General features: G+C 51.7%; 4 protein-coding genes across 4 annotated transcripts; all 4 read right to left on the bottom strand.

Annotated features, from left to right (window-relative positions):
- Positions 1-1315: 1315 nt before the first annotated feature.
- On the bottom strand, positions 1316-2016 carry N7446_002976 (uncharacterized protein; the record flags this gene model as incomplete). The annotated part of the gene is made up of 4 exons (XM_058511725.1): positions 1316-1552; positions 1757-1831; positions 1888-1906; positions 1958-2016. The coding sequence occupies 4 exons, from the start codon at positions 2014-2016 to the stop codon at positions 1316-1318; spliced, it is 390 nt and encodes a 129-aa protein (XP_058377261.1).
- A 667-nt stretch (positions 2017-2683) lies between these two features.
- Positions 2684-4499, bottom strand: N7446_002975 (putative carboxylesterase; the record flags this gene model as incomplete). Its single annotated transcript, XM_058511724.1, has 4 exons — positions 2684-3675; positions 3726-4004; positions 4146-4301; positions 4364-4499. The coding sequence occupies 4 exons, from the start codon at positions 4497-4499 to the stop codon at positions 2684-2686; spliced, it is 1563 nt and encodes a 520-aa protein (XP_058377260.1).
- Positions 4500-4992: 493 nt separating this feature from the next.
- Positions 4993-8625, bottom strand: N7446_002974 (pyruvate carboxylase; the record flags this gene model as incomplete). The annotated part of the gene is made up of 2 exons (XM_058511723.1): positions 4993-5100; positions 5155-8625. The coding sequence occupies 2 exons, from the start codon at positions 8623-8625 to the stop codon at positions 4993-4995; spliced, it is 3579 nt and encodes a 1192-aa protein (XP_058377259.1).
- A 1996-nt stretch (positions 8626-10621) lies between these two features.
- Positions 10622-16440, bottom strand: N7446_002973 (uncharacterized protein). Its single transcript, XM_058511722.1, has 6 exons — positions 16242-16440; positions 16149-16169; positions 16000-16026; positions 15561-15932; positions 11283-15503; positions 10622-11231 (listed from the first exon to the last, which is right to left on the bottom strand). The coding sequence occupies exons 1-6, from the start codon at positions 16278-16280 to the stop codon at positions 10884-10886; spliced, it is 5028 nt and encodes a 1675-aa protein (XP_058377258.1). The 5' UTR covers positions 16281-16440; the 3' UTR covers positions 10622-10883.
- Positions 16441-17729: the final 1289 nt, after the last annotated feature.

Below are 17729 nucleotides of genomic sequence, written 5' to 3'. Positions count from 1 at the left end.
TACGGAATGTTCCGACCTTGGAAGGGGGTCTTCTTTGCAATGTTATTGCGTATTGCGAAGATTAAGCTCCTAATTGATGCTTTAGTCTAAGTTTCTTGTAGTGGGCACGTAACAAACGGACTTCCACTCGCTTAACCTCTTAACCCTGTAGTGGCCCATGGAGCTCGGTCCACTTGATCTCTAGCTAAACTAGTGAGAGTTCTAGCCGTTCAACTTTTTCAACAACACTCCTAGGTAAGGACGCCCGAGAGATGTCGATTCTCTATAGAGCAGCAGCAGAGTAAATCGTCCTATAGACTAGGGTAAGCAAACAAAGGAGGCCTGATCCCTGAGGCAATTATGCCATGCCGGTTGTTCACTGCCACACGATGATATAGATCCCACAATAGAGATGATGAACTCGTTTTGGAACCAGATTTTTGCCCACTGCGAGAAGAGCTCGGTCGGTCGCGTATGCTGAGTTGCTATCATCATCTGAGATTTTTCGTAGCGCTCGTGTGGTTCCGTCATGTTGAATCGATTGCGACAACTGGCTGATTTGTTGGTATATCATGATCAACGATAATTCACGATGGAATAGTACCAATCCCTGGGTTATCCCCATCACAACACTTGATGGCGACGACACATCAACAAATCTGATTGATCAGGGTGGGACCATTTTGTGACGAGAGGAATGTTGAAACACGTTTGTTGCTGTTCTATTGGCCAAGACAGGTTAATTGTATGCAATTGGTCCTTGTTGCCGAGATGGTAAGGAGAAAAGAGAAGAAAGGAGGATCGTAAGTACAATGAACCCTTTTATAGTATTTCCTATAGTAAGATCCTAGTATCATAGGCTATAGATTCTTTCATACCCTTAATTTACATAATATTTATGGTTAGCCCGTGGCACCCGAAAATGGGCCAAAAATAATGCATAAACGGTATACTCGCTTTGAGATTTGTTGTACTGTCTAAAAAGTTATTAGTGGCGCTATTAACCCCTTTTATAATTATAGCTATAGACCGAATGTGTTTACTCTTTAATACAAGAGACTACAAGCTCTCCAAAAGCAGCGTAAATGTTTGATAACGACGTTAAATTTCTTGGGAGAGAAGGCGTACATGATATTTATGATGGATTACAGGAAACAATCAATTTCATTGTACTTCATTCATACCTAGAGTAAAACATGACAACACTTCATTGCAGAAACGAAAACATAAAACTTCATAATACCACCAGCTCTCCGCTTTTTTTATGGTATTTCATTTCCAGTATCCACTCTCGATCGACCAGAAAAACATCACAACCACCTACAAAGCTCCAACCCTACTTGTTACCACGCATGTACCCATCCCACCACTTCGAAAACGGACCGCCCTTGGCAGCCTGCTCATTCCAGCTCGCACGACGAGTAGCCATGTCGGGGCTTGTAGAGTCTCGTTTCTGGGATTGCAGGTTGGCGAAGAGGCCACCGCCAGAGCTGGCGCTGGAGCGACGTCGTTCGCCGAGGCTTGGGATTGTTGGGGAGGCATTTGAATTGGAGTTATTTGAGGTTGTTGAGTCCTTCATTTTGTTGTTAGAATTTCGTTTGGTTCGATGTAAACGTTGGTGTAGATGTGAATGTGTATGCGTATGTATATGCGTGGAGTGTAGATAGTATAGTAAGGTATAGAATGTTGTGGTCTTGTAGGGTTTTGTATGGTGAAGAGGGAAAGGATAGTGAAAGTAGGCAGGGTAGTAGATGGAATAAAAGGGAAGATGACATACTTTTCTACCAGATGGGGACTCCGTACCAGGCGCCATAGCCCAAGGAGCGCGTGAACTGGGAGCCTTCGCTCCACCCTGTCCCGTTCTTCAGTCTCTCGTTAAACTCCAGTCACTCTCTATCATGTACTCACATTCATCCAAACATTGAGCCTAAACCCCGATTCGTTAGTTTAGCTAGTAAAAATAGAATTCTAAGCTCACTGTTCATGTCTGTCACCGGCCGTCCCGTGCCAGTGGCGGCGAGTCTTCTCGTCAGACATCAAGAATAATTGACTTTGATCTTGTGGGGAGAGAGAAATGGCAACCTATATCGAGGCGAAGGGATCCGTGGTTGGGGTTGGGGTTGGGGATAGGGATGATGTATGTCCTTTGAAAGAAGTTAGTTAGATAAGAAGAGAAGAAAAGGTCCTAGGGAAGTTGTAAAAAAGCCAAAGCCCGGAAAAAGTGAGATGCACGGGAATAAAGTCAACGACGTCATTTGCATCCGGTGGCCCATTTTGGATTACCTTTTGTGATTGGACTAGATGAAATGGGATTCAGTTGTAGATAAGAAGAGAACAAAGAGGAAGAGAGAAGAGAGAAGAGAAGAAAAGAGGGGAAGATGGCTTATAAAAAGGTCGCGTGGTAGTATTAAGACGTAACTAACGTTAACGTTAACACCCCGCATGTACATGTATATCACCTACCTCAGTAGCTGAGCGATAAATTCCCAAGTATTATAAACAGTCCAATCACTTCCCTATGGTAATATGAAATAAATCCAACCCTGATTGACTCTCTAAACCCCCGTCTAAGTCATAGTCCCTGCCGACACGATGTACGTATACAGTGGACATGTTGACGTAGTTGGAATGCGGGGAAAGCTTACGGCAAATCGGCCGATCACTTCATTCTATACATAGCCAACAACTACCTATTCTCTACCTCCTACAGCCTCGCCTTCCCTTTATCAGCATCTCTCAATCTCTTCCAAACCCTAACACCCTCCTCCCAATTCTCATCCTCCCAAATAACCACACTTCCATCCCTCTTAAGCGTCCTAACACTCCTCGGCCCACAAGTGCCCCACCCAAACTCACCAGCACCCTTAACAAAAGAACTCAAAGGACCGTTAAAAGCCCTCTCAACAACCTCCTTCTCCTCCTCCTCCAGAACCTTCCCATTCCCCCAAAACCAAATCGGATAATCCGAAGAATGCGTAACACCCCACTCAACCGGAATAGTAGCATCAATACACTTCGCCCTCCACTCAATGCGATACCGATACAACAACCGTGACGCATCAACACCCGCCGTGTTATGAGTCAGCGTATACGCGAACCCACGCTGCATAAAATGCACCTGCATATCTGCGTAACAGCGCCCCCAAGCATCGACATCCCAATTCTTGCAGTTGGCTGGTAATTTCCCGTCTGGGTAGTACATCGCCATGAGAGCGTCGACAATGTGCTCTGGGTAATCGGCAATAAGACGGGTTCGCAGCGCGGATAGTGTGTTTGATTTGGGTGGAAACCAGGTATTGTATAAAAAGTGCTCGTCTGCACATTCTCCAATAATTACGCGAATGTTGCGGCTTAAGAGGGTCGATGCGAAGTTTCCGTTGTCGAGGGAGTCAAAGAGGGTTGGGCTTATGAAGGATCCATCCGTTGTTGGCCGGAATTGGTGTAGGGATAGGGTTTTTGTTATAGATATTAGGGTCTTTGCTGGGACTGAGCGGAGACGGTTGATTTTCTCGCTGGCCGGTAGGGAGAGAGGGATGTTTAAGGCTGTGAGTAGGTCGTTGAATTGGGATTGGGTTTCTGCTGGTTGTTTTGGTTGTACTGCTGGGCTGTTAGACCAGATGCAGACTTGCCGGACTAACGCGTTGGGGGCTGGTTGGCGAAGATCGTAGGCTAGTTGATGGAATACGGAGTTGGCACCTTGTATATGTTAGTATGTATAGCCCTAGAAGTAGAGAGAGAATACTCACCAGCACTATAGCCACTGATAGTGATATTGGTTGGATCACCCCCAAAGAGACTGGCACTCTCACGAGTCCATTCCAGTGCCAGCCTCTGATCCCAAAATCCATGGTTACCAACAGACTCCCCAACGGAAGCCGCATCAGCCTCCAGCTCAACCGAATACAAGAACCCAAAGAGGTTCACCCGGTACGCAGGCATAACAACCACACACTTGAAATCCGTCTCGCCAATCAACGCAGCAGCATTGAACGAATTGGGAGTTCCGAATTGAAGCCAGCCGCCATCTACCATCGTCCATCAAACGTTAGTAATCAACATAGCTCAAGTAAGATGTAGCGTATTGGGTAGGGCAGTTGATACTCACGAAGAAAAACAAAAACAGGCCATCCCCCTCAGGAGGCTCCCCATCGGAACCCAAACGTTACACTGGAAACAATCCTCGTCCCAAATATCTGGGTTCTCAGGTGAGAGGTTCAGGAATCCGGGTTGGGGACATACGCCTGCACCAGTTGTGCAATCTCTCGGGTTCTTGTCTGTGCCGTAGGTATATGTATCAGGCAAGGGTTTTGCACGGCGCCAGCCTGATTAAATTAGTCAGTTACCGTTGCAGTGCCGCACCGGTCTGAGTAGGGTCTGTTCTCACGTTCGGACGCTGGAAGGCCGTAGCGAACTCCACCGTAGTAGGTGCATAGATCTTTATTTTGGTTGTTGGAGATAATTAGGCCTTGGATTGTTCCTCTCTGGCCGAGGGATTTTGTTGTTTTTCGGGTCGTTTGCATCTTGGATTGCTTGGTTGTATAGATAGCTGTGCTGGTGTATAGATATCTCAAGCCTCGAATTCCCGCAATAGTCAAGCTAGAAACGAAACAGTAACAGGAGCACGAACAAGAATAGGAAGGGGTTTCTTTATCTCTCGTTCAGATCACTTATCGGTGCTTAATTCCGCTGTTCCGGGAATGTAGCCGAGCTCGGCAATCTGGAGTTCGTAATTGGTGAATGGACTGTTAGGGAGCGCGGGCTTTGTGCTTGTGAGGAGGTGCTGTAAGGGTTGCGCGGAGTTGGATCCACACGGGTCTACTTCTGGCTTCCTATCTTGCCGATTATGAGGGGAAGTGCTTCCGCACACGTGCAGATCTATCGATAGAATGTAAAGAAAAATAATATTCAAGGCAATTGCCAAAATTCCATAAACGAAAGCCCAGAAACAAAAACGCTTGGAAATCATTCAAATCGCATCACGCATCACAAGCATGGTCTTGGTACATAGGACTTTTACGCCTTGCTGATCCTGCAGACCAGGTCCTGGCCATCGACAGAGTCACCCTCCTTAACCTGGAGGCTGGAAACCTTTCCGCTGTGGGGGGCAGAGATCACCATTTCCTATTAGATGAGTTAGTAAGATATTCATTTATACAAGACGGAAGAAAAACTCACCATCTTCATGGCGCTCAGCACCGCAATAGGATCACCCTTCTTGACCTCGTGGCCGTCGTGGATGCGAATCTCAACCACGACACCGCTCATGGGAGCGCCAACTTGGCTGCTGTCCGAGGCATCGGCCTTGGGGCGGGCGATGTTGTCGATGGAAGCCTTGTTGTCATCGACGCTGACCTGGCGGACTTCACCGTTGACCTCGTAGAAGACCTCGCGCTGGCCGGTCTGCTCGGACAGAGGACCAATGGCGAGCAACTTCAGGATCAGCACCTTACCCTTCTCGAGCTCGACGTTGAACTCCTCGCCAATTTCTGGGCGGGCCAGGAAGTAGCGAGTGGGCAGCACAGAGAGGTCACCGAACTTGGCAACGAACTTGCGGTAGTCCTCGAAGACCTTGGGGTACATGGCGTAGGAGGCGACGTCGCACTCGGTGGCGGCGCCGAACTTCTCGCGGATCTCGGTTCTGATCTTGGCGAGATCCATGGGCTCCAGGTACAGACCGGGGCGCTTGTCGAGCTTGCGGCGGCCACGAAGGGCCTTAGTGCGCAGGGGCTCGGGGAAGCCGCCGTACGGCTGGCCCATCAGACCCTCGAAGAATTCAAGCACGGAGCCGGGGAAGTCTAGCTGGTCGGCACGCTCGAGAATGTCCTCGGCGGTGAACTTGTTGCTGACGATCCAGGAGGCAAAGTCTCCACAGACCTTGGAGGAGGGAGTGACCTTGACGATGTCGCCCAGCAACTCGTTGGCCACCTCGTAAGCCTTCTTGGTCTCGGCCCACTGCTGGCCGAGACCGAGCTGGCTGGCCTGGAAGATCAGGTTGGTCAGCTGCCCACCGGGGATCTCGTGCTGGTAGACCTCGGGGTCGGGACCAGTCAGACCAGCCTCGAAGGGAGAGTAGAGCAGACGGAGCTGAGCCCAGTAGGTGTCCAGAGCGCGGACGTGGTTCAGGTCCAGCTTGGGGTCGTGCTCAGTGCCTTGGAGCGAAGCAAGGAGGGCACCAATGCTGGGCTGAGAGGTCATACCAGACATGCTGTCGGTAGCGGCATCGACGGCGTCAGCACCGGCCTCGGCACAGGCAATCATGGAAGCGACACCAGTTCCGGCCGAGTCGTGGGTGTGCACATGGATGGGGAGATCGGGGTACTTGGCGCGAATGGAGCCGACCAAGAGACGGGCAGCCTGGGGCTTCAACACACCAGCCATATCCTTGATACCAAGGACGTGAGGACGCATGGCCACAATCTTCTCGACCAGACCCATGTAGTAGTCCAGGCTGTACTTCTTCTTCGGGTTCAACATGTCACCACTGTAGCACATCGTGGCCTCGACGACACCACCAGCCTCGTGGACAGCCTTGATGCCAACCTCGAGCTGGTCGAGATCGTTGAGAGCATCGAAGACACGGAAGATATCGACACCGTACTTCTTGGCCTGCTTACAGAAGTGGTAGATGGCGTTGTCAGGGAGAGAAGAGTAGGCAACACCGTTGGCGCCACGCAGCAGCATCTGGAAAGGAATGTTGGGAACAGCCTTGCGCATCTTGCGGAGACGGTCCCAAGGATCCTCGTACAGGAAGCGCATGGCCACATCGAAGGTAGCACCACCCCAGCACTCGAGTGAGTATGCGTTGCTCAATGCGTGGCTGGTCTCGTGGGCAATGTTCAGGAAATCGATGGTACGCACACGGGTGGCGAGCAACGACTGGTGGGCATCACGCCAGGTGGTGTCCATAATCAAGCAGCCCTTGTTAGCGCGCACAGCACGAGCAAAGGCATCGGGACCCTGGCTGTCAATGATCTGCTTCCAGCCCTTGGTGCAGGGAGCGGAAACATCCAGAGGCTTGCCAGCGGCATCCTTGAGTATAGGATTGATGATCTCGCCCTTGAACTTGGGCTCACCAATCTGGCCCTTGATGCTGCTGCCGTTGACAGCAACGTCACCCAGGTAAGCGAGCAGCTTCTGGGCACGGTTCTGGCTGCCGACGAGGGCGAACAGCTCGGGGGTGTCATCAATGAAGGTAGTCCAGCAAGTGCCATCAATGAAGGTGGGGTGGCTCAGCAGGGAGGCCAGGAAAGGAATATTGGTCTTGACACCGCGGATACGGAACTCAACCAGCGCACGCAGCATCTTGCGGCGGACAATCTCGTAGGTGGAACCACGGCAACTGCACTTGACCAACATGGAGTCGTAGTGGGGACTGATAATGGCACCAGCAAAGCCGTTACCACCGTCCAGACGAACACCGTTACCACCGGCAGACCGGTAGACCTCGATCTTACCAGTGTCGGGAGAGAAGCCCTTGGAGGGGTCCTCAGTGGTGATACGGCACTGGATAGCGAAACCGCGAGTGGAGATGCGGTCCTGGGTCAGACCGAGCTGCTCCAATGTAGCACCAGCAGCGATCTGAATCTGTGCAGCGACGAGATCAATTCCGGTAATCTCTTCAGTAATAGTGTGCTCGACCTGAATACGAGGGTTGATTTCAATGAAGTAGTAGCGGTTCTGCTGGTCAACCAAGAACTCGGCAGTACCAGCGTTGCGGTAGCTAACCGACTTGGCCAAGCGGACAGCATCCGCAAGGATCTTATCGCGGACATCGACAGGCAGATCCTTAGCAGGAGCAATCTCGACGACCTTCTGGTGACGACGCTGAACGGAGCAGTCACGCTCGAACAGGTGAACAACATTGCCCTGGTTATCACCGAGCAACTGAACCTCAATGTGCTTAGGCTTGTCCAAGAAGCGCTCCACAAAGACAGTGCCGTTACCAAAGGCAGTGCGGGCCTCGGAAGTAGCACGCTCGAAAGCGTCACGCAGCTCGGCCTGATCACGCACAACACGCATACCACGACCACCACCACCAAAGGCGGCCTTGATGATAATGGGGAAGCCGTAGGTGTCGGTGAAGGACTTGACCTCCTCGTAGCGCTCAACGGGGCCTTCGGTACCGGGGACAACAGGGACGTTGCACTTGATAGCGGCGCGGCGGGCAGAGACCTTATCACCCAGGGCGTCAATGGTATCGGGACTGGGACCGACGAAGACGATACCGGCCTTCTCGACGTTGCGGGCGAACTCGGCGTTCTCCGAAAGGAAACCGTAACCGGGGTGAATCAGGTGCACGCCGTGCTCCTTGGCGATCTTAATGATCTCATCACCTGCGAGATAGGCACCGACGGGAGTGTACTGGCCGCGCTGACCGATCATGTAGGCCTCGTCGGCCTTCTGTCTGTGCATTGAGAGACGGTCCTCGTGGGAGAAGACGGCTACCGTCTGGAGGGACAGTTCGTGTGCGGTACGGAAGATACGAATTGGGATTTCACCACGGTTGGCGACTAGGATCTTTTGGAAGTGCATGATGGTGGAATTGGCACGGAGACGACGGTGGACCGAGTCTTGGTGGTGCTCCAGGTGGTCCTCGATGAACTCCGAATCATCGATAGCATCCTCTGGCTGGCGGTGGGAAGCCATTGTGAGAGATGGGAAGAGGTAGATTGGTACGGAGTACTGGCGAGGTTGAGTGGAGGAACCTATATCGCTGGGGAAGCGGTGACTCACTATAGAGGGAGCTCTCCGGATCTAATCCAAGGCCGATCTCGGCAGATCTCGGCGCAATTGCTGGAGAGGTCAGAGGTGTCGGGAGTAGGAATGGATATCAATGGTAATAGCGTGGAATAGAAGTAACAGAGGGTGAAAGTTAAAAACAAAAAAAAAAAGGAAAGAAGAGAGCAGAGGGAGGGGCAGATAAAGAGGGGAATCACAGGCGCGATCTGCATGTCACAGATACTTTCCGGGGGGAGCGAGTTGACTCCAGGAATGAGGTAACAAGTACTTACGGGCTCACCGGTACACCGGGAAACCAGTTCCCAGGGAATAGAAGTAATGGAATAGAATAATAGAATAATCGAATCGAATAATGGAATAGAAATATCCGAACAGGCTATTAAAATTCAATTTATTGTCCGGGGACTATTCTCTTTATGTGTCTATCCCTAACCACCCCGATGATCTCATACCTCCACGATAACTTCCCCAGCCCATCGGGTTCTTTAGGTAAGTCATTCCGCATGTCAACCTCGGGCCCTCGGGAGTCTTCTGGATTCTCTATTTCTCTCCTAGATCCCTTCAATACGGATATTCACGGGAAACTGGAGATCCGGGGGAGACTCGGAGAACTCTCGACATGTGTAGGAATGTGGATCGGACCAATGACATGCGATGAATGGCAATCCCACATCCTCAGAGTTGGCCTCGGGGAAGATATCGCCGAGCATAAGCATACTCTCGGAAGGCCATACCGTAGTTGATTCCTCTGACTCAATTGAGGACGGGAGTCCTGAAAAACTGTGCTGGGTCATGTGTACCAAATCTCTAGAGGAAGGGATCAACTCTTGGCTCCGATACTTGACCGGTTCCATATCCGTGACGCTATTAGATTTGTACTAACTACCAAGTTACTTCCACAAAAGTTCACCCCCTTACTCTAATTCTTACTATACTCCTCCCCTTGGCATTCCGGTGATCTCCCGCTGGATCGCAAAGTATGACAGGTACACAGAGTGCAACCTAACAAGCCAAGAGCGCGGTTTCCCGCCAAGCGCTTATATACACCGAGCGCTCCACTGATTACATTTTCCCACATATCCCTCCCTGCATCTAGGCAATCTAGGCATCTAGCATTTGGCATGGATCAATCTGACAATGCAACATCAAACGCAATTGCAGTGCCCGGAGACTCAACCGCGCCCGTCTTGGCTGAACAATCACCGCCAACCTGCTTATCTCTCAGCTTGCGAATCCCGTGCCATCAACGCGTCAGCGTCTTTTGTTATTTCTTTTTTCCTTTTGCATTGCATCTTCCATGTCTCCGACGGAAAAATGCACAGCCATTGATTCCTCCAGTAGCCCGCCCCGCGTGCTTTTCTCAGCTTAGCTCTCTCCACGGGGTAAAGTATCGTCCGGGGAATTGATATAGCCGGACCAAGGTATGAACTAGAGCTAGAGATGGAGATAGAGCTATAGACAATAGTCGAATTATCGAATATACTAGTTGGCTATAAACAACCGATCATCACCTGAAATATGAAACATGCTCACTTGGCCAGAACCAAGAGGAGTGAGTGGGGCGGGAAACCCTAGAAGGAGCATGTAGCATGTCATAACCTCCCACCAATAGGAACCATCCACTCGGCCTCATGGGCTTGATAAGGATGAAGAGGTTGGCCGATCTGTAATGCTCGCCTCGTTTGAATGGGGGTCGATAGTTGCAGATGACGATAGTTGCAGATGACCGTGCAGAGGATTTACCTTGGCGGGCTTGGCGGGTCGACCGCATTCTTCACCGAGCTCTGGATGTCTAATGGATCTGCCTAGGAGAAGCTTGGCAGCCTCAAATTTGTGGGAAAATTGGAATTACGGTGGTAGTACGGAGTACAAGGGAGAGGGGAGGGAATGGAAAGGGGTGGAAATGAAATGAAACGAAACGAAATCGCAATGCTATTACGGAATATTGAGCCATAGCCCGGTCTAGCACAAAATACTGTGTAGAAAGCAAAGACTATCAAATACAATTCGAAAGAAAAGAAATCAGAAAACAAAATTAACGAGGTCATGAATATCCTCCTATGAAACACACTGCCATATCCTCCCCATGTCATGTCGTATCTTTTGCAGCCCATCATCTTCGCTGTATGTTACAAATGCAAAAGTAAAAGGGAATCGCTCGCACTCTAGAATCCGCGGTAGCCGGTGGCCTGAGGTGTCAGACCGTTGGACTGGTAGGGCATCGGGCTGCCGGGGGCGGGACCCTGAGTCAGCATAAGCCGTGAGCCCTGCAGGATGGGTGTGTTATCCTCCTCAGTGCGAGTGGACTTCTCGCGGTTCTTGCGCTCCTCGTTGTCCTTCTTGAGCATCTCAATGGAGCGGGTCTGCTCGCAGAGGAAGTTGATCATGTAGGGCATGGTGAAGTCGTGCAGGCCCTTGCGCCATGAAATCTCCATAATGACATCTGGGCGGATGAGGTCGTAGCAAGCGTATAGCATGCCAACATAGCACTCGCGGCTGCCAATATCGACGAACTGTGAAGCGTTAGTGGTAGCTCAGAATAGGATAGGGGAAAAAAAACTTACGTAGCGTAGCAGATCCTCCACAACATCGGCCTTGGAAGAGATAGCAGAGGTCTCAATGGCATCCTTGTACAGCTTGTCCTGCTTGGACAGAGCGATAGACTTCTCCCAGCGCTTGTTGTTACGGTAGATGTTGGCCGCAATCTGGCGGAAGAAGATGAGGTCGTGCTTCTCGAGGCGCTGGGCCAGGGCAACAGCATCGAAGTTGTCGTTATGGTCAACAGAATCCTTCAGCAGCTTGTTGTCCTCCTCCTCAATCAAGATCTCGTTAATGGCATCGTTGACAGCCCGCTTGTTCTGGGACTGAACGTTGAGCAGGAAAGGCTTGATCAGAGGAATGTTGTCGGAGCTCTGGAAGATGCGGACAACACGGTTGACGTCAATACGGGGAGTCAAGACCTGGAGGAGATCGGTGAGCAGAAGAGGCTGCTCCTGGAGGTAGAAGTTCAACGACCGATAGTAGATCTCCAAGTTGGCAACCTTGACAATGATATCCTTGAAAGAGTGGTGCTCCCAGGCATCGGTGGAACGCTCCATCATGGAAAGAGCAGCGTTGTCCCATTCATCGTAGTGGCAGTACAGGAACACCAGCTCGGGCCAGAGGTGAGCCTCCTCGGTGGCACGGATCATCTTGGGAATGTTGATGCGAGACCAGAACAGCTTCAGGTGCTCCATGACACGGTCGGGGTGGTACTTGGACAGAGCAATGCCCAACTCGGTGAACATACCCATGTGAGCACGCTCGAGACCAAGACCGGCCTCCAAGACAGTGATGAGCTCGTCAAAGTATCCATTGCGCTCGTACTGGCGGACAAGGCTCTGCAACTCCTCAGCGTGGACAATGAGATTGAGACCACAAATCTGAGCAAGACGGAACTCCTTCTTGTCAACGCAGGCCTCGTTTACCTGCTTCCAGACCTTGACGCTGTTGGCCTTGCGGGCACACTCAACGGCGGCCTGGTAGTCCTCAAGGTGAACAAGGGTAGTCGCCAGCTTGGCCCAGTTGGAGATGCTGGTGTAGAAGATCTTGGCGGCGTGGTGGTATCCCTCGGCGTAGGCCTTATCACCAGAAGTCTCAATGTCGGCAACGTTGGTGGAACGAAGGAAGTCCTCAAGCTCAGCAAGCTGGTCGAGACGAGCGAAGCAGAAGGCAAGACCAGTATCAATGGCGGGCTCACGCAAGGTCTTGCGGGCCATGCGGAGGAACTTGACAAGATCCTCATCCTTGCCGGCGTGGGTGGCGGTCTCAATCACCTCGTTGTAGTTGGAAGGATCCTCAGCACGGATGTAAGACTCGATCGAGTCAGTGACACGGAGACCATCCAGCTGGGCCTTGGCAACCTTGCTCCACACCTCAGGCAGCTCGACGCGCTCAGCGAACTCTTGAGCCCGGTCGATGCTGACAATATTCTCCACAAGGACGTTGACGGCAGCCAAGGGGTTGTTGACCTTCTTGTAGATCTCAAAGGCCTCCTCGTACAGGCCAACGCTGATGCACATCTCGGCAATCTCATCGGCGGAGAACTCATTGAGCTGGTGGATGTAGTCCATCAGGCGGCTCTTGTCAGCCTTTGCAGCGGTCAACATCAGGAGGTTCTGCAAGCTAGCGTTGTCACTGAAAGGCGAGGGCTCCAGAATGATCTTCTCGAGCAGCTCAATCAGCTCACCAGGAAGGTCGGCCTCGAGGAACGACTTAACGGCCACGGACACTTTGTCGGGCTCAGTAGACTCGGGAACCGCAGTTGCGATGACCTGGTCAACAAGGGAGCGACGGCCCTCGTTGTTCTCGCTGAGAACGAAAGACCAGATCTCAGGATCGGCACGCTCAACAAGGTAGCGGGCCTGGGCGCGGTACATGGAGTTCTCGTTGGTGATGCTGATGAGCTCCAGGTCATTCTGACCCTTGCGGTAGGCAATGTAGGCCAGGTTGGGATCACGCTTCTCGCAGTACTTTCCAACAGTCAGGGTGTCGTACATGTCGTTCTCCTTCAAGAACTTCTCGGGGTCGTTGTTGCTGTCAATGTAGATCTTCGCAAGAGCGTTGTAGACAGCCTGCTGCTGGTTGCCAGTAGCAAGGGTAGCCTCGAGGAAGGGCAGGAGCAGCTTGAGACGGTTGCGGGTTTCGACCTCGGAGACGAGCTCATCGATGGGGATAACGGAGGGGTCGACGGTAGAAAGCAAGTTCTTGATGATGCTCTCATCGCAGTCAACATCCAACAGGCCACCAACAACGGCAGGGGCGCGCGAAGGGTTGACACGCTGCACATAGACCTCGATGGACTTGAACTGCTGGTTCTGGTACAGGTAGAGAACCAAGTCGTGGATGAAGTTGTAACGGTCGCAGACGATGATCAGAGGCAGCTGCTCAGTCAGGTGGGCCTCCTTCAGGAAGTTCTTTACCTTCTCGGGGTTGTAGTAGTTGCTCTCACGGCAAATACGCTCAACCTCGGTGACCTGGTTCATGGTAGTAGCAGCTTCAATGTACTTGAAGTGCACCTCGGGGTCCTCGCTCAGGTTGACAATGCTACCCAGGTAGTAGTAGAGACCTTCGGCAGTGCGGTACTTCTCCAGAAGGTCAATCAGACGGTTGGAACCAAGAAGGTCTGAGAACTTGGTCGCAATCTGGACGACAGCCTGAAGGTTCTGGCGAATGTTCGACTCCAACATGGTGTCCATGCAGTCGAGACTCTGCTCCACAGAAAGCCGACCAAAGTAGCTCATGAGCCACTCGGGGCTAAGCTTGTCAGTGCGGACAATGTTGCGCTTGATCACGGAGGGTTCGTCCGAGTTCTCAAGGGCACGCTGGATGAGGCCAGCGTTCTCGCAAAGTTGGGCGATACGAGGACGATCGAAGTGTGTGAAAATCTCGTTACCAAGGATGGCATCCGCAACTTGGGGCGCGTTGACGAGGTTCATCTCCAAAAGGCGAGTTTGCAGGTGGCCGTGCTCGGGCTTGTTGTCCTTCAGGGCATCCAGAAGGAACGAGGTAGCTTGCTGGATCATGTTCTGAGAGAGGAACACATCCACGACCCGGTCAAGATCAACCAAAGCGCCGCTCTCTTCATTAGCGAGCTGGGTAGCAAACTCGGCACCCTTCTCGGGGTTGACACGGACGATGTGCTGGAGAAGCTGTGTATAGTCTGGCTGGTAACCGACCTGCTTGGAGTAAGCAAGGATCTTGTCGAACTGTCCAGTCTCGGCAAATCCAGCGACGACCTTGTGAGGAACATTGGCCTGGAGGTAGACGCTCAAAGCAAGAGTCATGTCGTAAGGGCGAATGATATCACCAAGTTCTTCCGAGCCCTCCAGCTTCTTTTCCTGCATCCACTTCTCAAGTAAGTGCTTGCGGTTCTGCTGCAGTACGGGGCGGACAAGCTCCACACTTTCGTACTTGTTGAGCGAACCCTTGTCCAGGAGCATACCAAAGTACTGCAGGATAACCGACATCTGACCAGTCTGAGGAGCGTTCTTGAAACGGTTGATGGTCTCAGGAGTACGGAGGAACCCACGAGGGGAGTTGGCGGCAACCTTGGCAGCCTCGGGGAAGTTTCCCTGGGTCATGAGGTTGTCAAACTGCTGCTGGTACAGGTGGTCCGCGCCAGGAAGGCCGGCCTTCGAGGCAAGTTTCACAGCAAGGCCAGACATAGCAGGGTTCTCCATCAGATACTGAATGATGTTGGTCTCGTCGACACTGACCGACAGGACCTGACCCTTGCGGTTTACCCCGACCAGACCGGCACCCTCAGAATCCTGCGCTGTGGTGAAGATTGTCTCGCTAGAGATACGGTTCATGAAAATGCAAGTGCCGGTTTCGAGATCGTAAAGGTGAATGAAGCCGTACTTTGTAACGAGGTAAACCACATCGTACTTGCTAGACACCTGCATGGCAACGGGGAAATCGTTAACCGCCTCCTGAGGGAAGTAGACCTCAACGGCCTTCTTCTGGAACCGGGGGTTGGGTTCTTGGTGGTCGATCTCGGCGATCTGCAGCTTAGCGCCAGTCTGAGTGCGAACGGCAAAGGTGAAGAGACTGTGTGGTAAGGGAGAGCCCTCGACGTTGATGTTGGCGAAAGAGGCGGCATGACCTTCGATAAACTGAGAAATTCCACGCTCCTTCGAGTAGAGCTGCATTGATCCAACGACGCGGCCCTGCTGCTGGCTAATACCAACCACGACCATCCACTTCTCCTCGGCATTGACACGGTAGTTGATAATTTGGCAACCCTAGAAACATCCACTATTAGCTTTCCGAGATCCCTTATATCCACTGAGACCACATACGCTGAGGTTAGGAAGTCGGTCAAACATCTTCACGGGGTTCTGTTGTGTGGAGTCATAGACGTCCCAGTGGTAAACGGCGGTGTCGGTGACCAGACCCAAGGACGTCTCGCTGAACCATTTCCAGTAGACAATATCCTCGTTCATGACTGCCGACTTGAGCTTTTGCTTTGCACCAAGGTCGAAGATCTGGATTGTTCGGCCCTGGGCCTTCAGGGCGATGATGTTCTTGTTCCAGTGCATGATCGCACTGTCGGCGTTGATAGGGCGGCGAAGGACTTCATTGTTGTTCTTTAGGTTGATGATGATGACTTGGGGCTTGTCGTCTGAGTCAAGCTTCTGGCGCACGCACACGTAGTGATCGGATTCTAGTGTCTATGAGGAGCAATCAGGTTAGCCAGGTCGGTCCAGCATTGTTTTGGGTAAACAGTGGGCAACTTACGCATGACGTGAAGCCAATGGATTCCGGCTGTGATGAACAAAGTCAGTAAGCTTTTCAGGGCCTCCGGGGACGTTGTAATGCGCGGCCGAGGCATCCGTCGAGCAACGGGAGCTCGTCGCGTTGCATCACCGGGATCGTCGTGTACATACCGCGATGCCGACTGCGGTCAACTGTGAAAGAAAGGTTCGGTTAGTTTGATTTTTTCAAGTGCGATGCGGTCTAGATGAGGGGTAATCACGTACATTGACCAGTTCTGTGAACTTGATAGGGAGAGGCGCCATATTTACGTTGGCCGCTGCACGACCAGTACCCGACTAAACGCCACGCGAAGAGAGCAGAGGAATTGAAAGATGATGAAGAAAAGTGACGGGAAGTGAAAGCGTAGAGAAGGAAAAGGAAAGGAAGAAGGAGATGTAAGGAAGAGAGGGAGGGGGGTTTGATTGCGATGGCAGCGGAAGTGACCTCAGGAGGCCGCCGTCGTTGCTGAGGTGTCGCTTATGGGCTGTCACGTGATGCAGGGGCTTGGTGATCGTTTTGTTCCAGTGGAGAGAAATGAGAGAAATGAGAGAGAAGAGCGAAGAGTGAGAAGAGGGCAAGAAGCATTCCAAGCTTGTAATGCGTGTCAAATGTGAGAAATATGCTGGTCATACTGAGCAGTTAGGCTGTGTTCGGGCGATGTATAGCTGACCGCTCTCACCCGCTAAAGCCCACGAGGTGTTTACACGTAGGTGGCTATCTCAGCATCCACTTCATTTCATATTTTGATGTTCTTTGGTTTGACCATCAGCTTTGTTTATTTGTAACATGCTACGCTCTGTAGTAGTGATCGAAATGAAGCTATTCAACTTTTGATTATAGCCGGAGATGAATCGGAATATCACCAAACAACAGATTCCTGGAACTAAACAAGCTCACTTGCATTGGGATGTGCACCTTGTATAGAGTAGATATATATATATATATGCAACCTATAGCTGCATGGCCTGAGAAGACCCCTTAACCCGATCCACAGTGGTGGGCCAATGGCCTGTCATCCAGCCTCAACTCCGAGGCCCAGAACGTCATCGGGTGAGCACTATACATGTACTGTACTCACCTTCAGTCACCACACGTCACCACCACCTTACGATCGAATGGGTACTACACGCCACTGAAGTTGCCATGGACTGTTATCAACCCCCACTTGCCCAACAAAAATCGTCCAATCTAGTCGACTGCCAACAGCCCGCTAGAGCACCGAAGGAAGTGTTCCCCGAGTTCCAAGCCTCAAATCCCACCTTCAACCCGAACCGGAGCCACTGAAAGTGCATATCGGCCCTTCTTTGACTCAAAGTTTTCGGCGTAACGGAGCAATGACCACGCGCACAGCGCCATCCGCCTTGTTGGAGCTTGTCTTTGTCGGATCAGCCAAGCACAGAAGGATCCCTAGGCAAGACCATCCCCACGCCAAGCCAGCCTTAAAGCGTGTATTGCGGCATGTTTATCGTATGGCAGTCTCGCATTGGAGGGCACGGATATCGCAGGTGCTTGGCATATTCTTGGCTGGTCAGCGGAGTGGCAATGCCCCGCGTGGTCCTTCGGAACAATCTGGGGTGTGCCTGGGGTGCAGCGGCATTTATTGACCTGCACGAAGATAATGCGGGATAGAAATGCGGGGGTGAATCATGATGGTCTGGTATAAAACGGGGAGATTAGACGTAGGATTTGGACGGAATATGCCACAGAGATCC

The sequence above is a fragment of the Penicillium canescens genome (assembly GCF_028828765.1).
Source record: "Penicillium canescens strain IBT 15451 chromosome Unknown utg000002l_segment0_segment0, whole genome shotgun sequence".
Classification (NCBI taxonomy): Eukaryota; Fungi; Ascomycota; class Eurotiomycetes; order Eurotiales; family Aspergillaceae; genus Penicillium; species Penicillium canescens.
Note: the sequence above shows the minus strand (reverse complement) of the source record. Positions and strands in the feature narration are given on the sequence as shown.

Excerpts from the sequence above, each read along its gene's own strand:
- N7446_002973 (XM_058511722.1), bottom strand. The coding sequence starts at position 16,280 with ATGGCGCCTCTCCCTATCAAGTTCACAGAACTGGTCAAT. Across the intron at positions 16,170-16,241 it reads AGTTCACAGAACTGGTCAAT|TTGACCGCAGTCGGCATCGC; the intron begins GTACGTGATTAC and ends TTTCTTTCACAG. Across the intron at positions 15,504-15,560 it reads ACCGACTTCCTAACCTCAGC|GGTTGCCAAATTATCAACTA; the intron begins GTATGTGGTCTC and ends GGATGTTTCTAG.